This window comes from Crocuta crocuta, unplaced genomic scaffold, assembly GCF_008692635.1.
Source record: "Crocuta crocuta isolate KB4526 unplaced genomic scaffold, BGI_CrCroc_1.0 scaffold205, whole genome shotgun sequence".
Lineage (NCBI taxonomy): Eukaryota > Metazoa > Chordata > Mammalia > Carnivora > Hyaenidae > Crocuta > Crocuta crocuta.
Genome location: NW_027530644.1, coordinates 2313687 through 2336306, shown reverse-complemented (window position 1 = coordinate 2336306; position 22620 = coordinate 2313687). Strand labels below are relative to the sequence as shown.

The 22620-nt window shown below is 39.3% G+C and overlaps 2 protein-coding genes across 2 annotated transcripts in view; both read right to left on the bottom strand.

Moving 5' to 3' along the window:
* Window positions 1–4114: 4114 nt before the first annotated feature.
* On the bottom strand, window positions 4115–17182 carry BAG2 (BAG cochaperone 2). The gene is made up of 3 exons (XM_077769083.1): window positions 17040–17182; window positions 7438–7547; window positions 4115–5592 (listed from the first exon to the last, which is right to left on the bottom strand). The coding sequence occupies exons 1-3, from the start codon at window positions 17150–17152 to the stop codon at window positions 5180–5182; spliced, it is 636 nt and encodes a 211-aa protein (XP_077625209.1). The 5' UTR covers window positions 17153–17182; the 3' UTR covers window positions 4115–5179.
* A 1501-nt stretch (window positions 17183–18683) lies between these two features.
* Window positions 18684–22620, bottom strand: part of LOC144235557 (E3 SUMO-protein ligase ZNF451) — an 86255-nt gene continuing 82318 nt past the window's right edge. Inside the window, exon 15 of the mRNA XM_077769109.1 lies at window positions 18684–20579. Within this exon, the coding sequence (XP_077625235.1) occupies window positions 20533–20579 (47 nt within the window). The 3' untranslated portion in view covers window positions 18684–20532. The remainder of the gene's footprint in view (window positions 20580–22620) is intronic.

Below are 22620 nucleotides of genomic sequence, written 5' to 3'. Positions count from 1 at the left end.
CTGGGTGGCTCAGGCGGTTAAGTGTCTAACTTCACCTCAGGTTATGATATTGAGGTCAGTGGGTTCAAGCCCCTTGTAGGGCTCTCTGCTGACAGCTCAGAGCCTGGAGCCTGCTTCAGATTGTCTCCCCGTCTCTTTCCTCCTCCCCCACTTGTGCTCTGTCTCTCTCTCTTTCAAAAATAAACATAAAAAAAATTTAAAAATTGAAACAACTTAAAAATATTTCATATTTATTTATTTATTTATTTTAAAAATGTTTATTTTTAGAGAGCATGAGTGGGGGAGGGGCAGAGAGAAGGCGAGAGAGATTCCCAAGAAGGCTCCATGATCAGCGCAGACACCTGCCCGGGGGTCATCTCACAACCGTGAGATAATGACCTTAGCCAAAATTAAGAGTTGGAAGCTTAACTGAACCACCCAGGCACTCGTATTTCATTTTTTAGACACTCTGCTAATATTTAGCATACTGGTTTTATCGATAGTGGGGCATTTAATGCAATTTAGCAGCACTGTGGCTTAAACAATTTTGTCTTGGAAATGGAAGTTTCTTTTAAAGAAATAAAGTCTATTTTAAAGAAATGTTTTGTTTTGAGGCTTTTGTGTCCCACCCTCAAGTAATAAATTTATTTTGCCCTCTATAAAATAATTGTGGCATTTAAAAAATTTAAGTAATCTCTACATCCAAATGGGGCTTGAACTCACAATCCTGAGATCAAGATGCTCCACCAACTAAGCCAGTGAGGAGTCCCCTGTTCAAATTTCTATGTTAGCCATCATCCTAAGCACCTTGTTATTGCATCTCATTTAAAGTTTTAACTCATAGCATTATCATCCTGACTTTACAGCTGCGGAGGTCAGGGATATTCTCGGGGCCCTCTGTTGATAAGAGTTGAAGTTGGGAACTCACGTCTTCCTGCAGCAAAGCTTTAAGCCACTATGTGTGTTCTCTCCCAGGGCTGTATCATCTTTAGACCCTAGGTCTGATGATTACACTTGAATATGTATTTATAATACTCCCTGGGTCCAATATCTAGGTCAATTTTCCATTGCCAGGTTTTTCAATCTTTTCTGACAGCCTTGTCAAATTTCTGCACATATTGTGTGCAAATTAGTTGCATATTAAAGTTGGACTAGAGGGGTGCCTGGGTGGTTCAGCCAGTTGTGTCTCACTCTTGATTTTGGCTTAAGTCATGATCTCTGTTTCATGAGATCGAGCCCTGCACTGGGCTCAGTGCTGGCAGTGCAAAGCCTACTTGCAATTCTCCCTCCCCCCCCACCCCGTCCTCACTTGTGCTCTCTCTTTCAAAAATAAACAAACTTAAAAAAAAAAAAGCTGGACTAGATATTGAAATTGGCCCTCATCAAACAGCTGTGGGTGAATGCCATAGTGATTTGAATGCTGACTACACTCAAGAGAAGCATGTTTGCTACAATATTTTTTTTTTGATTGTTTGAGTAAGCTCTACTCCCAGTGTGGGGCTTGAACTCATGAACCCAAGATGAAGCGTTGCATGCTCTAAGGCCTGGTTATCCAGGCACCCCCAATATTTGAGGTGGATAATTAAATATTGGTGTGACCCAGTTCAAGTTGTTTACTCTTTGATCACGATTGAAAGCTTAAGAATGTGATTATGTCCCTAAACAAAGGTCTATTTCATTTTGCTTGCTTGTTGTGAGTAGACACACACAGACAAGTTCAAGCTCACTGCTGTCCTTGTTAAGTTTTCCAAAATTCTCAGCTTTTACTTTCATTTTTATCTTTGAATAACTGCAAAATCCAGCTTTCAAAAATAGCATTATCACATATGTGTCCTCCAAATGTATCAGCATTTCTCTCAGCCATTTGGAGTCAGACACGCTACCATTGCACTATGAGGTCACTCTCCCAGCCCTTTGAAAGGGACACATGTATGGATATTTCCTACTTTAAAATCATTGCATGTAATTGTTTGCCAGATCCTTACTGTTACTTACATGCGTTGTTAAATTCTTTCATGCTTTCCAATTGCAAAATGTTGCAGAGTTCTCTAATTAGTTGATCACCTCTGTAGGGTGAATTCCAAGAATTTTGAGTTGGAGTGTGAGAGTGAGCTGCATCTACGCAGAAGACCATGTCTGCACTCATTATTGTGTCTCTCTACATCATACCTCACTTGCTAATGTTCTAGTCACAGGACACCATTCCCATAGAACAGTGTGACTGGTGCCCCCTAGTGGATGCAGTACTGGTACTGAAAGAGCAGCACAGTTGGAAAGCCCAGTTCACATTTATTTACTGTTAGCTCTCTCCTTCCTATCCCTCTGAAAGCTGTCTGGATTTTTTTTTTTCCTTAACTTCAAGTGTTCCTACATTAAAATACCAGGAGGCACAATTCTACATTTGTCAGACTTTTCCTGGGGAAGGACTGTCACTCTGTCCTCAGTTGATGCACACTGAGTGCTCTCCTGTCGATTCCTTGGCAGGTCCCGCGAGCTGCACACTCTAAGAGCCAGTGTAGGATTAGGGACACTCTACTGGGAAGCAGTGCTCATGAGGCAAGCAGCGCTCATGAGGCAAGCAGCAGGGCTGTCCAAACACTGTAGGCTACCTTCTATAAATGGTATGAAACGATCTCGCAGTTCGTGAGTTTGAGCCCCGTGTCAGAGTCTGTGCTGACAGCTCAGAGCCTGGAGCCTACTTCAGATTCTGTGTCTCTCTCTCCACCCCTCCCCCACTTGTGCTCTGTCTCTTTCTCCCTCTCTCCTTCTCTCTCAAAAAATGAATAAACATTAAGCAAGCAAACAAACAAACAAAAAGAAATGGGACTGTTAGGGAATGTATGAATAAAAGATAACATACTCTGAATTCCATTGTGGTCCCAAACTATTACCTATATAAAAGATGACGGGCACCTTGGTGGCTCCGTTGGTTGAGTGTCAGACTTTGGCTCAGGTCATGATCTCATGGCTTAGGAGTTGGAGACCTGCGTCACACTGTGTGCTGACAGCTCAGAGCCTGGAGCCTGCTTTGGATTCTGTCTCCCTCTCTCTCTGCCCCTCCCCTGCTCACACTCTCCCCTGTCTCTCTCTTTCTCAAAAGTATATAAACATTAAAAAAAAAAGAAAGATGACAGATGAAGGTAACATGTGACTCTTGGTAGTTTCACCATTTAAAAATGAATTACACTTCTATTCATTCTTATAAGAAATAAAAATGTTAAGAATCAACACACTGAGGTCCGTGCCCCTAGAATGTGGTTCAGGCTGGAAGTACAGAGGGCGACAGATGCTGCAGGCCAGAAACCGAGACAGCCTGGAGACAGCACACCTCAGCTCTTCAAGTCTGTGATAAGGGCTGGCCTCCAACAAATCTCCACTGCAAAAAAACGGGTAAGAAACAACATGAAGAGCACAAAGGTTGAGGAGGCAGGGCCCAAACCTCTGGTAGAAAATGTCCTAGTCTGACATGGAGTGAACAAGTGAATGGGAAGCAGGGGCATCTTCCAGGGTGGAAGGGATTCAAAGATGCTGACTGTCCTTGAAAACTGGAAGAAAACTTGATCCTGGCTTCCTAATTTTCAAAAAGCTGGTAAAGATGGCACAAAAAGAACGTCTTTATGTGATCATGAAACTGATGATAGCAAATGAGAGTCAACTGACAAAATCAAGAGGCTTTGACCACAGTTATCAATGAGAATTAATGCTTCCCATGAAGTGGAAAGATTTAAATGAGGCCAACTTAGCAACGGCAATCAACACCATAATGTTCTCAGATTGTAATTGCTTTTTATGAAGAGAGGCTAATTTGACATTTTTGCCCAGAAAATGAAGCTCAATATTGTTTGCATTGCAAGATATAAATATATAAAGCCAATCTGGATCTTGACTCTTTTTTCCCCCCAGTGTTAAAGAATACCTACATTCTCATGAAAATTGGGTTTGATGCATTCACTTTGAAGTCGTATTTGAGGGGGAGTTGAGGTTTTTGTGTATCCACAGCACTAATGACTTCTAACAAATGAAAAGTGTTCTTATACATTTGTTTCATTTATCACACATACAAGAATAATCAATATACTGGTCAACCTCGTTAGTAAACAAAATGCAAACGAAATTCAGGTATTTAGTGTAATTTCTAATGTAAGAAAAAACAATGCTTGATTCTGGAAAGTTTTTAGTGAAATAGCTACATTTTAATTACTGAAGACAGTATAAATTGATGTAACTCTTATACAAAAAATTCTGGAAATATGTCAGGTCATGAAAATGTATATACCCTTTGACCCAGTAAATCCCACTGCTGGGAATTTATACAAAGAAAATAAAAAACCAAAGAAAAAAGAAAAAGCTCTCTGTATATAAATATACAGGAATAAGAAACAACCTGGAAACAACCTAAATGTCTAGTAAGCGGAATGGCTAAGTCAGTTATACAACTATACAGAATCGAGGTTTTAAAGTTGACGATTAGCAGACTTAATAGCAGCATTTTTAAAAAAAGGCAAGTTACAACACTGTATTTCTATAATGAGTAAAAATTGAGAGAATTGATGCATTTGGAAAAAGATGAAGTGGATATAGAGCTGTTCACGGTGGTAAAATCACAGGTGAATTCTCTCACACTTTATCCCATGTTTTCACATATAGGAATAAATATATTCATATTACCAGATGCATAAATCTTAAAGTCAAAATTGATAGAGATGTCCAAAAAAAGGTGCTTTATGAAAAAGATGTAAGGAAAGGTTCTTATTTTGTGATCCCTTTTAAGCACACTTCTTAGTTAACAGTAGATGTGTAGTAAGTGTGTGTGCTGCTTAAGGTAAAGAATTTCTAGTCAACCAAATGCCCCATGTGCCCAAGCATCTCCACACCAGATAAAACTCAGGAAAGAAAGTAATGTTTTTGCCCCAGGCTGAGCAATAACTCTCCTATGTACTATGTATTCATCCACAGAATAGTAAAAAATATATATATATTAGGTGCTAGATTCTAATACAAGACAAGAATTCAATCTAAAAACTTCTAAAAAGATAATTAAAATACTTCTAGTTTTAATTATTTAATCACAAAACTGATGACACTGGAGTATTTTCCTCATCTGAAACAAACAATCAGTATCAAATGTTATGTCTAACATAAAGAACTAGTATTTAATCATTTTTACGTCATCATTTGTAAGCGCTCTTCTTTTTCAAAACTAGTTAAATTTGCCTTCAGCATTCTGTTGCAGAGCTTTGGAACCAGCTCCTTTAGAATGCTCTAACAGCTTGATGGCCTTGTCAGAATTTTCAATATTTCTAAGCAGAGTCTCTAATCTTCTCTTAATTTTCTTCTGATCTTCAAGAGCACAGCCAATCACTATGGACTGAAACTTCTGGTCAACAGGCCCAGGTGGCACCTCAGATGAACACGCACTGTACAGTGACATCAAGTGACTCTTGGCGTTTCCCAAATCATCCAGAAACTTACTGACCACCTCATCGATAATCCTGGTGGCATGCTTTAAGGATTCTTGCTGCTGGGGATTCCTAATAGTTTCTACTGAAACTTCAACGGTGAGGGTTCGTCCCATCAAACGGTTTGCTGTTAGGTTTAATTCTTCTCTTTCTCCTAAATGTAGAAAGTTTAAAGTATCAATCAATATGAGATATAATTTTATCAATGTTGAGAACACAAAGTCATTCATTTGTGGCTAAAACTACTTTCTTTAAGTGCTTCTGCTATGAAATTTTTAAATGTAAAAGTTAAAACTATAGCACGCAAGATTAACTGATGAGTGTATTACAGAGAGAGGCTGCAGAATACCTTTCCCTGAAAGTCTTTATGCATGGGGTACTACTAGATGACTTCTTAGTGGTTGTGCTTGAAAAAGTGCGGGTGGGTATGCATTTGTAGCTGGGATGGAGACAGAGTCTTAACACAGAGTGAATAGTGAATGTAACCAGGGCTTTGTGCTGTGTAGAGCAAGGGATCAGATTTGGTGGATCTCTCTATATGGATGCGCATGTAAGGGCAGAAAAATATTTTCCCTGTACCTTTCTGAGTTCTTGCCTGAGAAACCTAATAAAAGACAGATTCACAAGAAAAAAACCCAGAAGTTTATTAATATGTATACTTCAAATATACATAGGAGAAGTTTACTGAAATGGTCTAACTCCCTGAGATGGCCCAAGTCACCACCTTAAAAACCATCCTCAGCTAAGGACTAAGACGTTGAGGGAGGCCTTCCCCTTCTTGGGGAGGTTACCAGGAAAAGCAGAATAAACCAGGGTAAGGTTGTTTTGCAGATTTAGTAGGCACTTTCTGCATAGATAAGAGTTTCTTGTGATTTCCAGTCATCCTCTTTCTGGTACACAGAGTTCCTTATAAATGGAACTTTCTTTTATAAATTTAAACTTGCCTTACAAAAGAATGACTTCTACTCTGTTTTCAGAACTTCTCCTGTGTCTGCAGTTTCTCAAAAATATTCAGCTTGAAATAATTCTTATGCCAAAGAGGCATACTTTGGGGTGACATATTCTGCAAGTGTATCAGAATACAATGACCCAATTTTGGCTGACAAAAACATAGCCACGGCAGCGAAGAAAAAGCTGGCCTCAAAATGAGGCACTGGCTTCATCTTCTCCAGGCAAATTTGAGCAGGCCAGTGGTTTAAGTCTTTGCCAGCACAGAGAGGCAATAGTAGGGAAAGGTGCGCTGGGTCAACATTTCATTATTTATATGAAAATGTCAGCAATCTCCTATTTGTTCTGTTCTGTAACTTCCTAATTCATGGATCTTTGGTCAGGATGGGGAAAAGACTGGCTAGGTCTTGACCCCCCGTGCATGTGTAACAGTTCAGGCCCTGGAGTTAGATGGCATGTTCATGGCACCAGCTGCTGGTCCATCAGCTTGTCCCAGGAAGCACCAGGGCAACCAAATTAGGAAGACCACTGCTGGTGAACGGAAATGACAGGTGCCCTGTCTCTCCTGGGCAGTCATGCTTTTCTTATGGAAACAATACCATGCTTTTACAGTAATGGGGCTTCATCCGGTCCATAATTTACTTCCCCTGGATTTTCTCTCCTTTCTCTATTTAAGTTGCACCTCAACCCTTCTTTTTGTTTTTTCTGCTTTTACACTTCTACAGTCTAGTAACTTCTGAGGAGCTGAAGTTAGGAGTGTGAACCTGAGGTTAAAGCCACAGCCTTACTGCTCAGGGCTACCTCTTTTGGAGCGTGGGGGCTTTTTCTACCATTTCCAATCATGTCCCTGAAGTAGGGGGTGGGCCAGAAGGGTGACCTCTGGATACTGGCTCTTGTAATAGCCTGACAGCTGCAGCTGCTGTCCGCTGCTCATGGCTGCTCAAAGCCTGGTGTGCTCCTTCCTCAAGTCAAGCGCACATGAACCCACACGTATCCCAAATCCCTTCACGGAGTAGAAAAGATGAGCTCCCTTCCGTGGCAATGTTCTCACCGTCGCTGATCTGCCTCATGTCCTGGCTATTCTGGATGCTGTGGATCATCTCCAGGAGGATTTCTTTCTCTTGCTCCACAGCAGTTGCCGCTTCTCTCAAAGCCTCCACCCTGCAGAAATTGGGACAAGTCACCACGTGGAAATTTAGTTTTCCTCATCTCTATTATGTGCTCCAACTCAGGTTTCCAGATCACTAGGGGCACCTTTCAAACATTCTTTATTCCTTTTTAAAAAGTTAATTTTCCTATTGTTTTCACTCCACCTACCCTACTCCCATTTACCTTCTTGCTTGTATGGCGACCATTCTATTTAGGGTTTATATATTTTCTATTTGTTCTTAACAAAATCTGTATTTGTGGTCTCATCTATTTTCAAGTTATATCTCTCTGTTTTTCATTCAGCATTATTTTCTTAAAAACCATCCAGCTTCCTACGTGAACATCTAGTCAGTAGCTTCTGATTGCTGCATAGCATATACTTCAGGCATATCCATCTGGTTTTACATCCACTCTCCCAGTGAAGACACCCACCTTGTCCCCTCACTTTTCATCACCACAAAAAAATGCTTAAATGAATACATGTCCCCAAATGGACTGAATGAGAATCTCCTTAGGATGTATCCCAGGGTAGAATTCCTGAGACAAGGGTGTGCGCATCCTCAATTTAACTCAGTAGTACTATGACTGTTCTCAGGAATGGCTATGCTAGACCACTGCTGGGAAGCAAGAATTCCTGTCCCCTCAAAGGTGCTTCTAGCTGGACTAAGAATCAAATTGACAGAGACAGATTAAGAGGAAAACATCAAATATAATAGTGTACATAGGGGGAACCCACATGGACATGGAAATTCCAATGATGGTCAGGCAAAATCAGGTGTAGCTGTCATTCTAAATGAAGGAGGAGAGTAGGGGTCTGGAACTTCAGACAATAGGAATATACTTCACAGGGTGATAAGAAGAGCAGATGTTTGGTAATTAGATGCTTGCCCTACCAAACAGATGGGCCACTCAGATAAAATTTCTCTCTGCTTAAACCCTTATTCTGGGAAAGACCCCTAATTTAGATTCTTCTGTGTGGTTAAGGGAGGGGCAAAAGTGTCTTTTGAGCCTGCAGGCTCTCACATGCCTTCAGCTCAAAATAACCCACATATCAAAGTGGCACATTCTGGGGGACCCTGTCCTGAACTCCTTCACAATATTCCCAGCAGCAAAGGAGAGGAATCCCTGTGTCCCCATAGCCCTACCAATACTCAGCATTTTCCAACTTTCTACTTGTTGCCAGTCTAGTAAGTGTACAGTGACATGTTCGTACTTAATTTACATGTCTGTCATTACAAATAATTTTGGATATCTGTTCATATTCTTGTTAGCCTCTTCATAGCCTGTGCCTATTTTCATTTCATTTCATTTTCTTTCCCCCTCCCTCCCTTGTTTATCATTTTTAAACAAGGGTTACTGTCCTCTTATTGATTTGCATGTTCAAGGAATTAATCCTATGTTAAAAACAATGACATTCATCTTCTCCCATCCTATCATATATGAATTTTGTCTGGGATGTCCTTCACTGAACAGATATCCTTACTTTGAAGTGATCAAATTAGTCTTTTCTTGCTCTTCTTTTGCCTTATGGTTTATGCTTTGAAGTTTTGCTTCAGGGTTTTTCCATCCTAGGTCATAAGATATTTTCCTGTATTTTTTGCTATTAACTTTATTGCTTCATCTTTCTCATATTTATGTCTTAGTCCATCTAGAATCCACCCTGTAGGTGATTAGGTAAGGATTTTGTTTTATTTTTTCCAAATAGTGAACTGGTTTCTCCAACATTCCATCTGCCGACCATCCACCTATCCTCCAATGATTTATAGGAAATTGATTGTCTACTATTGGAAATCTCTATTACACCCACTCGTATATTTGACTGTTCTTATACCAACACACATTTTTAAAACATAGCAACAGCCTTGTAATATGCCTTATTATTTGGCAGAACCAGTACCTTAATCTTAAATGTAACTTAGCTATTTAGACTTTTAATCCTGCACATTAACTCTAGAGTAAGTTTATTGGGTTTCTCAAAGAACTAAGGGAAATTTGACATCTTTAGCATATTGCCATTCTATCCAGAGGCATGATATGATATCTATCTCTCCATCTATTCAGATTATCTTCTATCTTCTCTACGTTTATTTTTGTATTATATTTTTAAGATTTTATTTTTGGGGGACACCTGGGTGGCTAGGTTGGTTAAGTGTCCTGTCTTGACCCTTGATTTCGGCCTCCAGTCATGATCTCACAGTTTGTGAGTTCGAGCCTGGCATTAGGTTCTATGCTGATGGTGTAGAGCCTGCTTGGGATTTTCGCTCTGCTCCACATGTTCTGTCTCTCAAAATTAAAAAAATAACAACAAAAAAATATTTTATTGTTTTAAGTAAACCCCACCGACCCTGAGATCATGAGTCACATGCTCAATCGACTGAGCCAGACAGGCACCCCTCTTCTACATTCCTAGAGTTTTGAACTATTCTTTTCAAAAAAATTTTAATATACTTTTTTAAGTTTATTTATTTATTTTTTGAGAGAGAGAGAGTGGGAGCAGGGAAGGGGCAGAGAGGGAGGGAGAGAGAATCCCAAGCAGGTTCCACACTGTCAGCACAAAGCCCAAAACGGGGCTTGAACTCACAAACTGTGACATCATGACCCGAATTGAAACCAAGAGTTGGATACTTAACCGACTGAGCCACCCAGGTGCCCCAAGTTTTTAAGTATTCTCCATGGTAGTTTTTGTGGACTCTTTAGAGTGCTTTGATCCTCTGAAGATTGTTGTTATTATGAATATTTTAAATTATAATTTCTTGCTGGTTATTGCTGGTTAGAGAAATGCTGTTTTTAGAAGGTTCACCTTGTAACTGGTAACTGATTTATTTATTAATTTTAATAATTTATCTTTTGATTCCATGATTCTTCCTGATTGGTGAGCATATCATCTGTACAAAATGACAATTTTAATTTCTTCCTTTTCAATCCTATCAGCTCCTATTTTTATTTATTTATAGTACTAACTAAAGTCCTCTGTTGCTTTATTAAGCAGTGGTGATTAGACAGGCTTCAAAGAAAGACCTTTGTCTTTTCTTGAGTTTAAAGGNGCACAGAGCCCGACGCGGGGCTCGAACCCACTAACCGCGAGATCATGACCTAAGCGAAAGTCGGACGCTTAACCGACTAAGCCACCCAGGCGCCCCAATACACATGCACTCTTAACACACATACACATGAACACACCTAGTCACTGAAGAACAAGGCTATGGAATCATGGGAGCAGAAGAAAAGAAAATCCTGTATGCATCAGTGCTTTATTTCCAGGGCAAATGCTTGTTATACGTTGCCATTTTTGCAAAATGAACAGTGACAGACTTACATTCTCAGTATTCAGATGGCCCAAGAATCATGAGATCATGGAAGATCTAATCCTGATCACTGCCTTAAGTGGGCACAGAAGGAACAACTTCACTAATGTTTAAGCACATGTCCACTCCATATAAGGCTTCCCCTTCTCACCCTAACCACACATTTGCCTTTTCCCAACAGCCATCCACCTGTTAGACCCCAAAATAGCACTGACAGACTACAAAGTCACACGGTCTCTTTGTTCATCAAGATACTAAATATATGTTGAACTCTGAGTTCATAAGAACTAGAAAAACAAAGAGCTGGTATGAATCTTATGTGACAAATGTGGCTGGAAAGCACAATAAAAACCAATAAAACAGCACTAATGCAACAGCAGGCCCACTTCCAGCACCATTCATTGCGTGCTTAAATATTTTACATTAGCCAACTCTTAGGCAGATAACCGAGGGCCCAGTGCACAGAAGGGAGGTTGAGTTGGCACTAATATGCAATATTTATGTGAAAAACACAAACCATGACTGCACTGTGTACATGACAAAGATGAAATCATGTGATTGGTAAATGAGAAGATGTTGAAAGAAGAGATTAATTTTTCAAGACTCTTGAGTTTGTACTCAAATGCACAATGATAGAGAATTAAATGTTATTCTAAAAAGGAAAGCTTCCGTTACATCAAGTTACAACAGGAAGTTCATGGAATTGTTAACAAGAAAATGGTTTAAGAGGAGACGCGCTAGGAAAAACCCCCATAAATATAAGGAAGATATTTTGCCATTAAATGATACCAAATGCAGAAAAAATTATTGTTAACGTTTATTTTTGAGAGATAGAAAGAGCGAGCGAGCGAGCGAGCTGGTGAGGGCAAGAGAGAGGGAGACAGGCTCTGTGCTCCCAGGGCAGAGCCCGACTTGGGGCTTGAACCCACAAGCCATGAGATCATGACCCAACCCAAAGTCAGACCCTTAACTGACTGAGCCACCCAGGAGCCCCAAATACAGAAGAAATTAGATGGAACTTTTAAATCTTGTGGGTTTTCTGTTGTTGTTGTTTTACCTTTGTTTTCCTCCCCAAGGCTAGAAACTGTCAGGGCATTTTTCCTGTGATAAACAGATCTTACTTTTAATGGGACTTCTCAGATACATTTTCATGTACACTTTTTTTCATTTCATAGCTAAGATAAAATGCATTCTTCAGAATATTTCATTCTTTAGCAGATTTCAAGGTTTGTTTGTTTTCTGGTACCATTGACCTTTCATGTGCTGTTCCCGCTAGCTGAACCTAGACTTCTACTTAATTTATCTAAGTAATATTTGCACTGTTTGTCAGCTACGGAGATCCTTAAATTCACCTCACATATAAATCTTTCTGTCTACAACCCTTCCATTTAGCTCTAGAAAACTGTTAGCCATAGTATCTCTGAATATTCCCTGTCCTCCATGCTATTATTTTCTTCTGGGACTCTGGTTAGACAAGTGTTAGACCACCTCACTTTACCCTTCAAGCTTTTAAACATCATTTGACAATACTTCTCTTGGCGGAGAAGGGTGGCTCTGTTTTTATTAACAGATCCTAGAAGAGCTACATGTCCAAAATTGGGAAAGAACTCCTCCTCATACCAAGGCTGGCCTGGGTGGTACTCCTGGAAAATTCTCTGCATGAAATCACAACTAAGCAGGCTGTAACACAAAGAAATTTTAGTCAGAAAATTCTTAGGAGGGCAGAACTTGAAGTTCTTGCGTCCTCCCCTAGTATTCGGGTCTCCTGTGCCTCACACATCTCTGCAGCCTACGAATCAAAAGGACACATTTGTGAGAGAGGCCGGACAGCGACTTCACCAGACTGAGGCTACAGTGGATATGTCCGCTTACACAGCATGCAATGAAGCGGCAATGGCTTTTCAGTCACGCTGTTCAAACCAGCACTGCCACTAACTGGCTGTGTAACCTAAGTTCTCTCTGACTCAATTTCTTCATTTATGAAACAGGTTTAATGAGATGGTGGTTGTGACTGAATGAAGTAAAGCAGGTAAAGAGTTTAACACAGTTGAGTTACAGCACTGACTAAAACAATTATGTTTATGGGTTACTACGCGTCCTGTGTCTAGAATTGGTGCTGGTAAACACTGGCTTCAGGCTATTTATCACATACTTACCATTATGAACTCCGGCTTATAAATACCAAGAACTTGTGCTTTCATACAAAGGAAGAGAAATGGCAAATGCTCCCATCATGAATTTAATTGAAATAAATAATTTCCAAAACAGGCTCTTCAAATTATAGTCCCTTCTCTTATTAAGTACTCAAGTATCCAAGAATGAAGTATTGGCGAGGATGTGGAGGAAAAGAAACCCTTGTGCACTGCTGGCAGGAATGCAAACTGGTACCGACACTGGAAAACAGTATGGAGGTTCTTCAAAATATTAAAAATGGAATTATCCTATGATCCAGTAACCATACTACTGGGTATTTACCCAAAGAGTACAAAAATGCTGATTTGAAAGGTTATATGCACTGTTACGTTTATCTCAGCATTATTTACAATAGCCTAATTATGGAAGTAGCCCAAGTGTCCATCGATAAACGGATAAAGAAGATACACATATACATATACTTAATGGAATATTATTCAACCATAAAAAAGAATGAAATCTTGCCATTTGCAACAACATGGATGGGGCTAGAGTGTATAAGGCTAAGCAAAGTCAGTCAGAGAAAGACAAATAACATATGATTTTACTCATATGTGGAATTTAAGAAAGAAAACAAATGAACAAAGGGAAAAAAAAGAGAGACAAAGCAAAAAAACAAGACCTTAATTATAGAGAACAAATGGGCAGTTACCAGAGGGAAGAGGTGGATGGGATGGGTAAAATAAGTGAAGGGGATTAAGAGTACACTTATCTTTTTTTTTTTTTTAAGTGTTTATTTATTTTTGGGAGAGAGAGACAGAGATAGAGACAGAGTGTGGATGGGGGAGGGACAGAGAGAGACACACACACAGAATCCGAAGCAGGCTCCAGGCTCTGAGCTGTCATCACAGAGCCTGACGCAGGGCCTGAACTCACCAACCGGGAGATCATGACCTGAGCCAAAGTCAGATGCTTAACTGACTGAGCTACCCAAGCACCCGTTTTAAAGTTTTTTTTTTTTTTTTAATATTTATTTTTGAAAGAGAGACAGAGTGTGAGTGGGGTAGGGGGGCAGAGAGAGAGGGAGACACAGAATCTGAAGCAGGTTCCAGGCTCTGAGCTGTCAACACAGAGCCGACGAGGAGCTGGACCCATAATCCCTGGGCCAAAGACAGATGCTTAACTGACTGAGCCACCCAGGTGCCCCTTAAAGATTTTATTTTTAAGTAATCTCTACACCCAATGTGGGGCTCAATCAGGACTCCCAGGCTCTACTGATTGAGCCAGCCAGGTGCCCCAAGAGTACACTTATCTTGAGGCGCTCTGAGTAACGTATAGAATTGTTGAATCAGGGCACCTGGGTGGCTCAGCTGGTTAAGCGGCTGACTCTTGGCTTCAGCTCAGGTCGTGATTTCACGGTCCCTAAGTTTGAGCCCCTCACTGGGTGCTGTGCTGACATTGCAGGGTCTGCTTGGGATTCTGTCTCTCTGACCCTCCCCCACTTGCTCTCTACCTCTCTCTCAAATAAAAATAAACCTATATATACATGTATACTTAAAAAAATAAGAATGGCTGCATCACTATATTGCACACCTAAAACAAAATGCAAAAATCAGGCACCATTTAGAATTGGTCAAAAAACTGGGAGAGAAAGGAATCCCCCTTTTAGGAAGAAGCAAAAAAGGAGAGAAGATGGAGTCAAGAAAGAAACGCACGTATCGTGGTAAAGTATTAGGAACAAACGGAATTCCTTTAATGATTTGTAGAATGCTGCCAAACATTTCAAAGCATTTAAAAATCAGATACACCAGTTGATACTCTAGCTCATAAAGCATTTGGCAAATTTCTTTCGTTTCATATGGATGACATTTTTTATTGGCTGGGGAACAGTAAATGGAAGCTTCTAAGTACAAACTATAGTGTTTTATTCTATCTAAAACACTGCCTTATGAGTCATCCTTAATATAAAATTAAACTATTAGAGCAAATTACCTATGAATATGTTTTCTTTTACAAATAGATCTAGGCATGATGCTAGTTTTTAACAGTGCAGTGCTCTGTGACACCGCTCATGTGGTTTCAAAGGAACTTTAAAGCATCAGCATTTGCATTTTTCTTTATTTTCACTACCTTCTAAAACATTTCCTTAGATTAGTTATTACTTTTTATTTTAAGGAAGAAACAAAGCTTACAAAAGCCAAAAATTACTAGAGAAGTCCTTAAAATGAGTAATTAGCACATTTTAATCAGTCTTTCCTCCTCAGCTCAAGGGTTAATTAAGTTATAATGTAATCACTTGTATAAAGTAATCAATTCATTTTACATTAATCAAACATTAGAATATACTGATACTCAAAACCAGAGGCTTTCCTTTAAAGATAAGTACATGCCTGCTTTTCCACCTACCACACAAGAGGTGTTAATTTAAGTTTGAGGAGAATGACTCAGCTTGTAGAAGGGAGGGGCAACATCCTCCACATTCCTTTCAGGAAAAATCCTTTCGGACCAGGAGGGAGAGAGTCCTGAAATAGTTAAGAATTTGCCCTCAAAGTTCTAAGTACCTGTAGAGAAGAGGGTGTTACTTTTTTTCCCCCCTGGTGTCTTCATTTCCTATTTATTTATTTATATTATGTTTACAATTTTATTTAAATCCAAGTTAGTTAACATAGAGTGAAATAATGGTTTCAGGAGGATGTGGGGAGTTACTTGCAATGCTGCTATGTAAAAAGAAATATTATTAATACTTCAGAGGGGCATTAAGTAGCTTGAAGCCACTGATCAGTCTTGTTCCACTTTCTCTGGGGGCTGAGTGTGTCAAGCCCAACCATAGGAAAGCATTACTTTCCTCTTGTTCCATTTGTCTCATTCTGAGCAGAACCGGAGAATGTGGTTTTGGCTCAGGTTTCCCCATCTGTTGCCATCCATGAAATCATCGTGGAAGGAGAATTTCTCATTTTTTGACTCTTTTCTCAGGATAATAATTGCCTCAACTGCCAAGATATTCTGTGGTTATACATGCACTTTGTTGGCAAATAGACACCTCTTCTCATTTTGGTATATAAATCCAGGGAGATAAAGACATATGGACTACTTCCTAAAATTTTTGGCTTACATACTTCTTTGCTCCCCCGTGAAAACTATGGGGAAAAAGTTCACTGTAGTTTCAGGGGTTGCAGAGTATTGATAAGATGTTCATTTATCTACACCTGCACACAACTGTCACAGTAACTTTGGTGACATAAACGTTTACAGGAAGTACATAAAGGTTTTCCAAACATTTCCAAAATTTTATAAATTAGAGATTGTATATATGCTTAACACTATATTGCTTAATAAAATCTTACTCAATTAAGAAAAAAAGTGTGACTATCTTATACTCTCAGGCCAATGATCAGCGCTTTCAAGAAGGTGTCAGTCAGTGTCTTCTCTGGAAGAAGGAACACAGTAAATACTGAGAAACTAACGGAAAGGTTGCATGCGGGGTTAGGAGGAAATTGAAGGCTGCAGGGTCTTACTACACCACGTACCCAGCCATTGTTCTCCCCGCAGCCCCTCATTTGTCCTACTCCGTACTCCTTGTTATCAGACGGATCCCAGGATTTTTAATTTTTTGCTTTGCTGGGTTTTGGAGCAAAGAAACTAACTTATCACTCACATCGGGGACCAGTAAACTGCTGCCGCTCTTAAAAATGCATTAATAGGAAAAGAGTAAGTTAAGACCATTTGGGAAGACCACATACTGGCACTCAGAAGGTTCTAGAAGTTCTGTAGACACGGACTGTCACAGTCTCTAATCTCAAATAACGTCACGGTAACTTTTACCTTCTCTGATTTTTCTCCGTTCCCAAACGCTCATGTCTGTTAATGAGAACGTGGCCACCAACAATGTGCTCACAGGTTCCGCCTTAAATCGCACGCGTTCTCTCTCCGACGGAGAGGAAAACCCACCGAGGGCCCGACAAAACCGCCCCATCCGCACGGAGAGCGAATCTCGGGCAAGCACCTTCCGCGGCCGCAGCCGGCCCGCCGCCCGCGGCCTCCGCCCGCAGACCGCCCCGCCGCGCACCTGAGCTCCAGCTGGTCCAGGCTCTCCAGCAGGCGGCTGGAGCGGTCGGCCATGGAGGAGGAGCGGCAGAAGCGCCCCTCGTTGGCTTTCGCGTTGATCTTCGCCTGAGCCATCTGAGCCTCCGAGGGGGGGCGGCCAAGAGGTCACCGNACGCAGCCTCGGAGGTGGGCAGCCAGGGCCCGGGGGCCGGAAAAGCGGCCTCCCCGACACCCGAAGGGCCTGACGAAGAAAGGGGAGGACCTAACGCGGTCGCCGCATCTTGCTCTCCAGACCCTGAAATAACCGAAATCCCAGAAGTGGCTCACAGGACAGCCCTCTACCCCTACCCTTGGGAACCTCGGCCTCTGCAGCCTGGATGTAGCCAGCTCCCCACACGCCCAGGCACCTACCGGCAGGCTGTGGGTATTACTGTTAGGGCTTCGCTCGTTTCTCCCAGCGCTCAGAATTCACGGCCAAACCAAAAACCATTAAAAATCCTTTGATAGGGAGAAAAAGTTCCTTTGTGACACAGATGGCGTTTAAGTACAGCTTCTTGGCAGTCTGTGCTTGCCTGACCCTGTCTTACCAGTCCCTTTCCTGAGGCAGAATTAATGAAAGCCTGGAAAACACCCCTGAAGCTTAAGGTGGGGGGGGCCGAAAAAGCTACCCCATTTTTGACTTTCACACCCAATTTATTTAAATCTCCTGTTAATGAAAAAGATGCGGCAAGTCACTAGGGCAGACACTATAAAGGTCAGTGAAAGCACGGGACTGGGAGTACAAAGATTAATGTACTTAAAAACTTGTGCTTTGCTCCCATCTCATTATAGCTATACGCCTCATATTGCAAGGATGAGAATATATATACGGGGCACATAAAATGATAGATAATAACAGTTATTTAAAGCTGAATCACAGCCTTTAATCTGAGATCAAAGCCATTTAAATACCCGAATAGAGAGGACGACTGTAAATCTGGATTCCAGTTCCCTCTGAACTCAGTCTAAATGCTAATAAACTATAGGTGTAGGGGATTATTTGACCTCATTAAATATATTTTGCCATTATCATGACACAAACTTGGAATCCAAAGACATGTTGTGAATGATCTGAGAGTCTATCATGGAAGTTTAGAATTGTCCTGGACTCCTTTTCTCTCCTATCCTATAGATCCAATCCATCAGTAAATCCCCTCACCTCTATTTTCAGAATACACTCAAGATTCTTCTCCCCAATTCCACTGCTACCACTCTGGTTCCAGCCACCATCACTTCTCACCTGGATTACTCCCAACACTTTCCTGTCTGGTCTTCTGCTTCTACTCTTGCCTCTGGTGTATGTTCTCAACACAATAACTACAGTAATCCTTCTAAATAAGGCAGATCACACCATTTATTCTCAGAAACCTAATCTTTCCCTTCTTTATTTTTCCTTCATTAGTTACCACCATTGGATACACTTGTTTACAATAATGGATAACACTCTATCCAACCGTCTCTCCACCAGTTATGTGAACCATAAAGAAGTGTGGGCTTCGCTTTGCTCACTGGTATATCCCAAGTGTTTAGAACAATCACTGGCACATGGTAAGTACTCAAAAAATACTTTGTGAGGGAGTGAATAAATAAAAAAGTGAATGGTGTAATGAAAAGATAAGCATCTCTGTCAATGTTAGAAACATTTACTTTTGTTTTTTTAATCATTTACTTTTGATAATTTAATAAACCCATAATTTTCTGTAATACCATCCACTGACTACCTCTCCTCTGTGTCTAAATTAAGTTCAAATTATGAAGTAATTTAAAAATGATTTTTAATTGCTTAACAAGTAGAAATACAGTGACAATTATTAATTAAAACATTAAACCACCCAATTATCTTTTTTTAATGGTCATGATGAAATATCCCTTTACTGTCATATAAAAAACTTCATTTATTCTCTACCATACACACCACAAAAGCTTCTTAACAGAACATTTGTGTGTGGTACCACTGGCAGAGAGATGTCGATTTCTCTCTCCCACATCTACATCAGCACTCTTCTCTCTGGATCATTCTTTCTGCTCCTCACTATTGAGCAAGCTCCTAGAGAAGTCTTTAAGGTCCAGCTCATGACTACCTCTGAAAGCCTTGCTTGATGACTTTAACATACAAATGAAAAGTACAATGTGGTCATTTTGGAAAAATGACTGGTAAATTCTCAGCCTACATGTCTACTTAAAAACATGCAAGCAGGTAGGACAGGACATCTTAAGAAATAAAACCACAAACTGGTTTCCATTGTGGATTGGAAAGACTCTAGTAATAAACAAAAACAACTAGTACTTCTGTTTTACACTAAAATATCTAGTTGAAGAGAAAAAAGGAAATTCTAGCCATGATTTTTTTGTCTTAAAAGAAAAATTTACATTTATAGACAATTTTAAGTTTTGTATGGAATTACTAATCAAAATTTTTAATAAAGACATTTCTGGTTATGAAGCATATACACAAAGATAGATAAGCCCTTCCTAGTCTTCTAATTTTGTAATGTTTTTTAATTATTCGCAATGGAGCCTGAACATTTAAAAATTAAATGGGTAATATGAAATGTAGGAGACTGACAAGTTAATAATTAGAATGAAAATACTTACAATGAAATAAAAATTTTAAAGGGTTAATTAAGGAAGATTACTCCTGAGTAGACATTTGACATTATTTTTTGAAGATTATGTTTACACAAATATATATAAAAGAGGACTAATATTATTAAAAATACATTTAATTCTTTGCAAACATTTTGACATCATTCCCTTTAAATAGCAGATAATACAAGTCACATGATAGTCTAAGCAGGTAAAAGGAATGGAAAGATTTCTTTTTAATCATTTCAAGGAAATTAGGTTTTTTTTTTTTTTTTAATTCCAGCAATGTGCTGCTCCAGTTAAAGCAGGAATATACATCTGAGTGAAACCCACAAAGAACATGGCTGGTAAAATTTTTAATCTGTTTCCATGATCAGTTTCCATTATTCTCTTCTAATAATCAAACAAAGATCTCAAAGGTATTCTATGCTATTGCCACATAAGAAATAGAATTTACAGAAAAACTGGGCTATAACAGCTTTATTTACATTCATTTTCACTCTAAAAAAATAAACTAGAGTCATCTGTACAGTACAAATAAAATTAAAGCACTAATGCGATTTGGGAAACATGTAAACAATAGTCAAGAGCTTCTCTATTTTTAATTCTTTTAACCTAAATATATAAATTCAAAGTTAACTGGAAAACCGTGCTAGCTATGTAAGAATACATGATTTATATCTGCATTAACATGTATTCTACTCCTCTGGACATTTTTGCAAAATGGCACAAAAATACAAAGCAAGTATCAGATGCAAAAGCAAAAAAAGCATGTTTCCCAATACATTTGTACTAACAGATGTCTGGTCTCCTTTAGAAAACAAACTCAAGGATTCATCATTCTGAGTCTCTTCAAGGCCACTTGATGTTGTGTGGTAATATCTTTATAATTACATTTCCTCAAGACTTCTTCTAATAGCTTCTTCTAATTCCACATCTGCATTTAAAGATAGAATTTTAATATTTAGTGCAGAAAATAAACACGGGCTTTATATAAATCTCATCAACTACATCTGTCTTTTAAAGAAAGGAAATACAAACCTTTGAGAACCTTAGGATGACCTGACAGTTTCTTCATAAATTTGAGTATTTCAAAATAACAAGAATCTGGATATAATCTCAGAATTATAATAAATATGAGCTTAATAAGGAATTTGCAAGTTATTTCTCTTTAGGGATATAGAAAGTCAACAAACTAATAGAATCACTGACAGGTAATCCAATGCACATAAGACTTGAAACAGGCTAAACCATGAAATGCCAAAATCTCAAAGACATTAAAATTTTAGTTTGCAGCACCTGGGTGGCTCAGTCGGTTAAGCGTCTGACCTCGGCTCAGGTCATGATGTCATGGTTAGTGGGTTTGAGCCCCACGTCAAGCTCTGTGCTAACAGCTCAGATTCTGGAGCCTGCTTTGGATTCTGTGTCTCTGTCTCTCTCTGCCCCTCCCCTGCTCATGTTCTCTCAAAAGTAAACATTAAAATTATTTTAAAATATAGCTTTAAGCTTTTTAGCATCTAAGGCAGAGTGTCTTCTGAGAAGCATATATATTATATATACATATATGCACTCATTTAACAAATATTTAATGAATGCCCACTGTATACCTGGCATAGGACTACAGTAATGACTAAGACAGTCATTCTTGTGTTCACAACTGTTTCTCCATTTTCTCCCTGAGAATGATGCTAAAGCCCAGGAAGGTAGAAGTAGGTGTTGATTTCTTGGCCTTTACCAGCTTCTCACACTAGATTTATTTCATCTCATCCAGTTCATAATCTTTCAGAGGCTACTTAGGTCATAGGCACCAGTGATCACTCTAAGATGGAGCAACATCTTCCTCTCAGCTGGGACAGTGGTATTATGTTTTCTGTAATTTAAAATACAGGGATGCCTGGGTGGCTCAGTCGGTTGAGCATCTGACTTTGGCTCAGGTCATGATCTCACGCTTTGTGGGTCCACACCTCACACTGGGCTCTGTGTTGACAGCTCAGAGCCTAGAGCCTGCTTTGGATTCTGTGTCTCCCCTTCTCTCTGTCTCTCACCTGCTTGTGCTCTCTCTCTCTCTCAAACATAAATAAACATTAAGAAAAAAAATTAAAAAATACTACAGGCTAGTGTATAATGTATGTTAACTTAAAGCTAGATTCTGGGTCAGGAAGTTGCCCTAAGATGAATTCAAAAGGACGAGGGAAAAAAAAAAAAAAAAAAGCCAAGATGCACTTAGCAAAGATAAACAAGGTGACAACACTTATAAAAAATGTGAAAACTTATTATAAAGTTACAGGAATTAAGAGTGTGGTCCAGTTTCTAGAAGATAATGCAAGGGGTTAGCTTTATGACCTTAGTGTAGAAAATAATAAACAGAATTAAAAAAATATTATGGAAAACTATGGTAATTTGGAATGTATTAAAATTACTTTTATCCATTAAAAGACACCATTAAATGAGGAGCCTGGGTGGCTAAGTCGATTAAATGTCGACTCTTGATTTTGGCTCAGGTCATGATCTCATGGTTTGTGGGTTTGAGCCCCACGTCTGGCTCTGTGCTGATGGTACAGAGCCTGCCTAGGATTCTCTTTCTCTCCCTCAAAATACATAAACATTAAAAAAAAAAAAAGACAATTAAATGAGTAAAAAGGCAAGACATACAGTGGGAGGAAATATTTGCACTACGTGGAATTTGTACCCAGAAAGAACTAAAAAATTTTCAACCCTGAAGAAAAAAATCAATAAAAAAATCCACAAGAAAACTGTTAAGAAATTTGAAAAAGTACAGACAAAAGATTATGTCAAAATGTTCAACTAGCCTTACTCCTCAGAAAAGCATAAATTAAAACTACAAAGAAATAACAGTATATACTCATCACTAGCTAAAATTAAAGGGACCTAATAATTTAAATGATTAGTGAAAATGTAGATCATATACTACACTGGGACAAAAAAAAGTGGCACAATCACTTTGGAAAAACAATTTG

Bases quoted from the DNA above. Each gene is read 5' to 3' on its own strand.
- BAG2 (XM_077769083.1), bottom strand. From the start codon at position 17,152: ATGGCTCAGGCGAAGATCAACGCGAAAGCCAACGAGGGGCGCTTCTGC. The intron at 7,548-17,039 runs GTGCGCGGCGGG...CAATTTCTGCAG, and splicing joins CTGGACCAGCTGGAGCTCAG to GGTGGAGGCTTTGAGAGAAG. The intron at 5,593-7,437 runs GTGAGAACATTG...TTCTACATTTAG, and splicing joins CATGAGGCAGATCAGCGACG to GAGAAAGAGAAGAATTAAAC.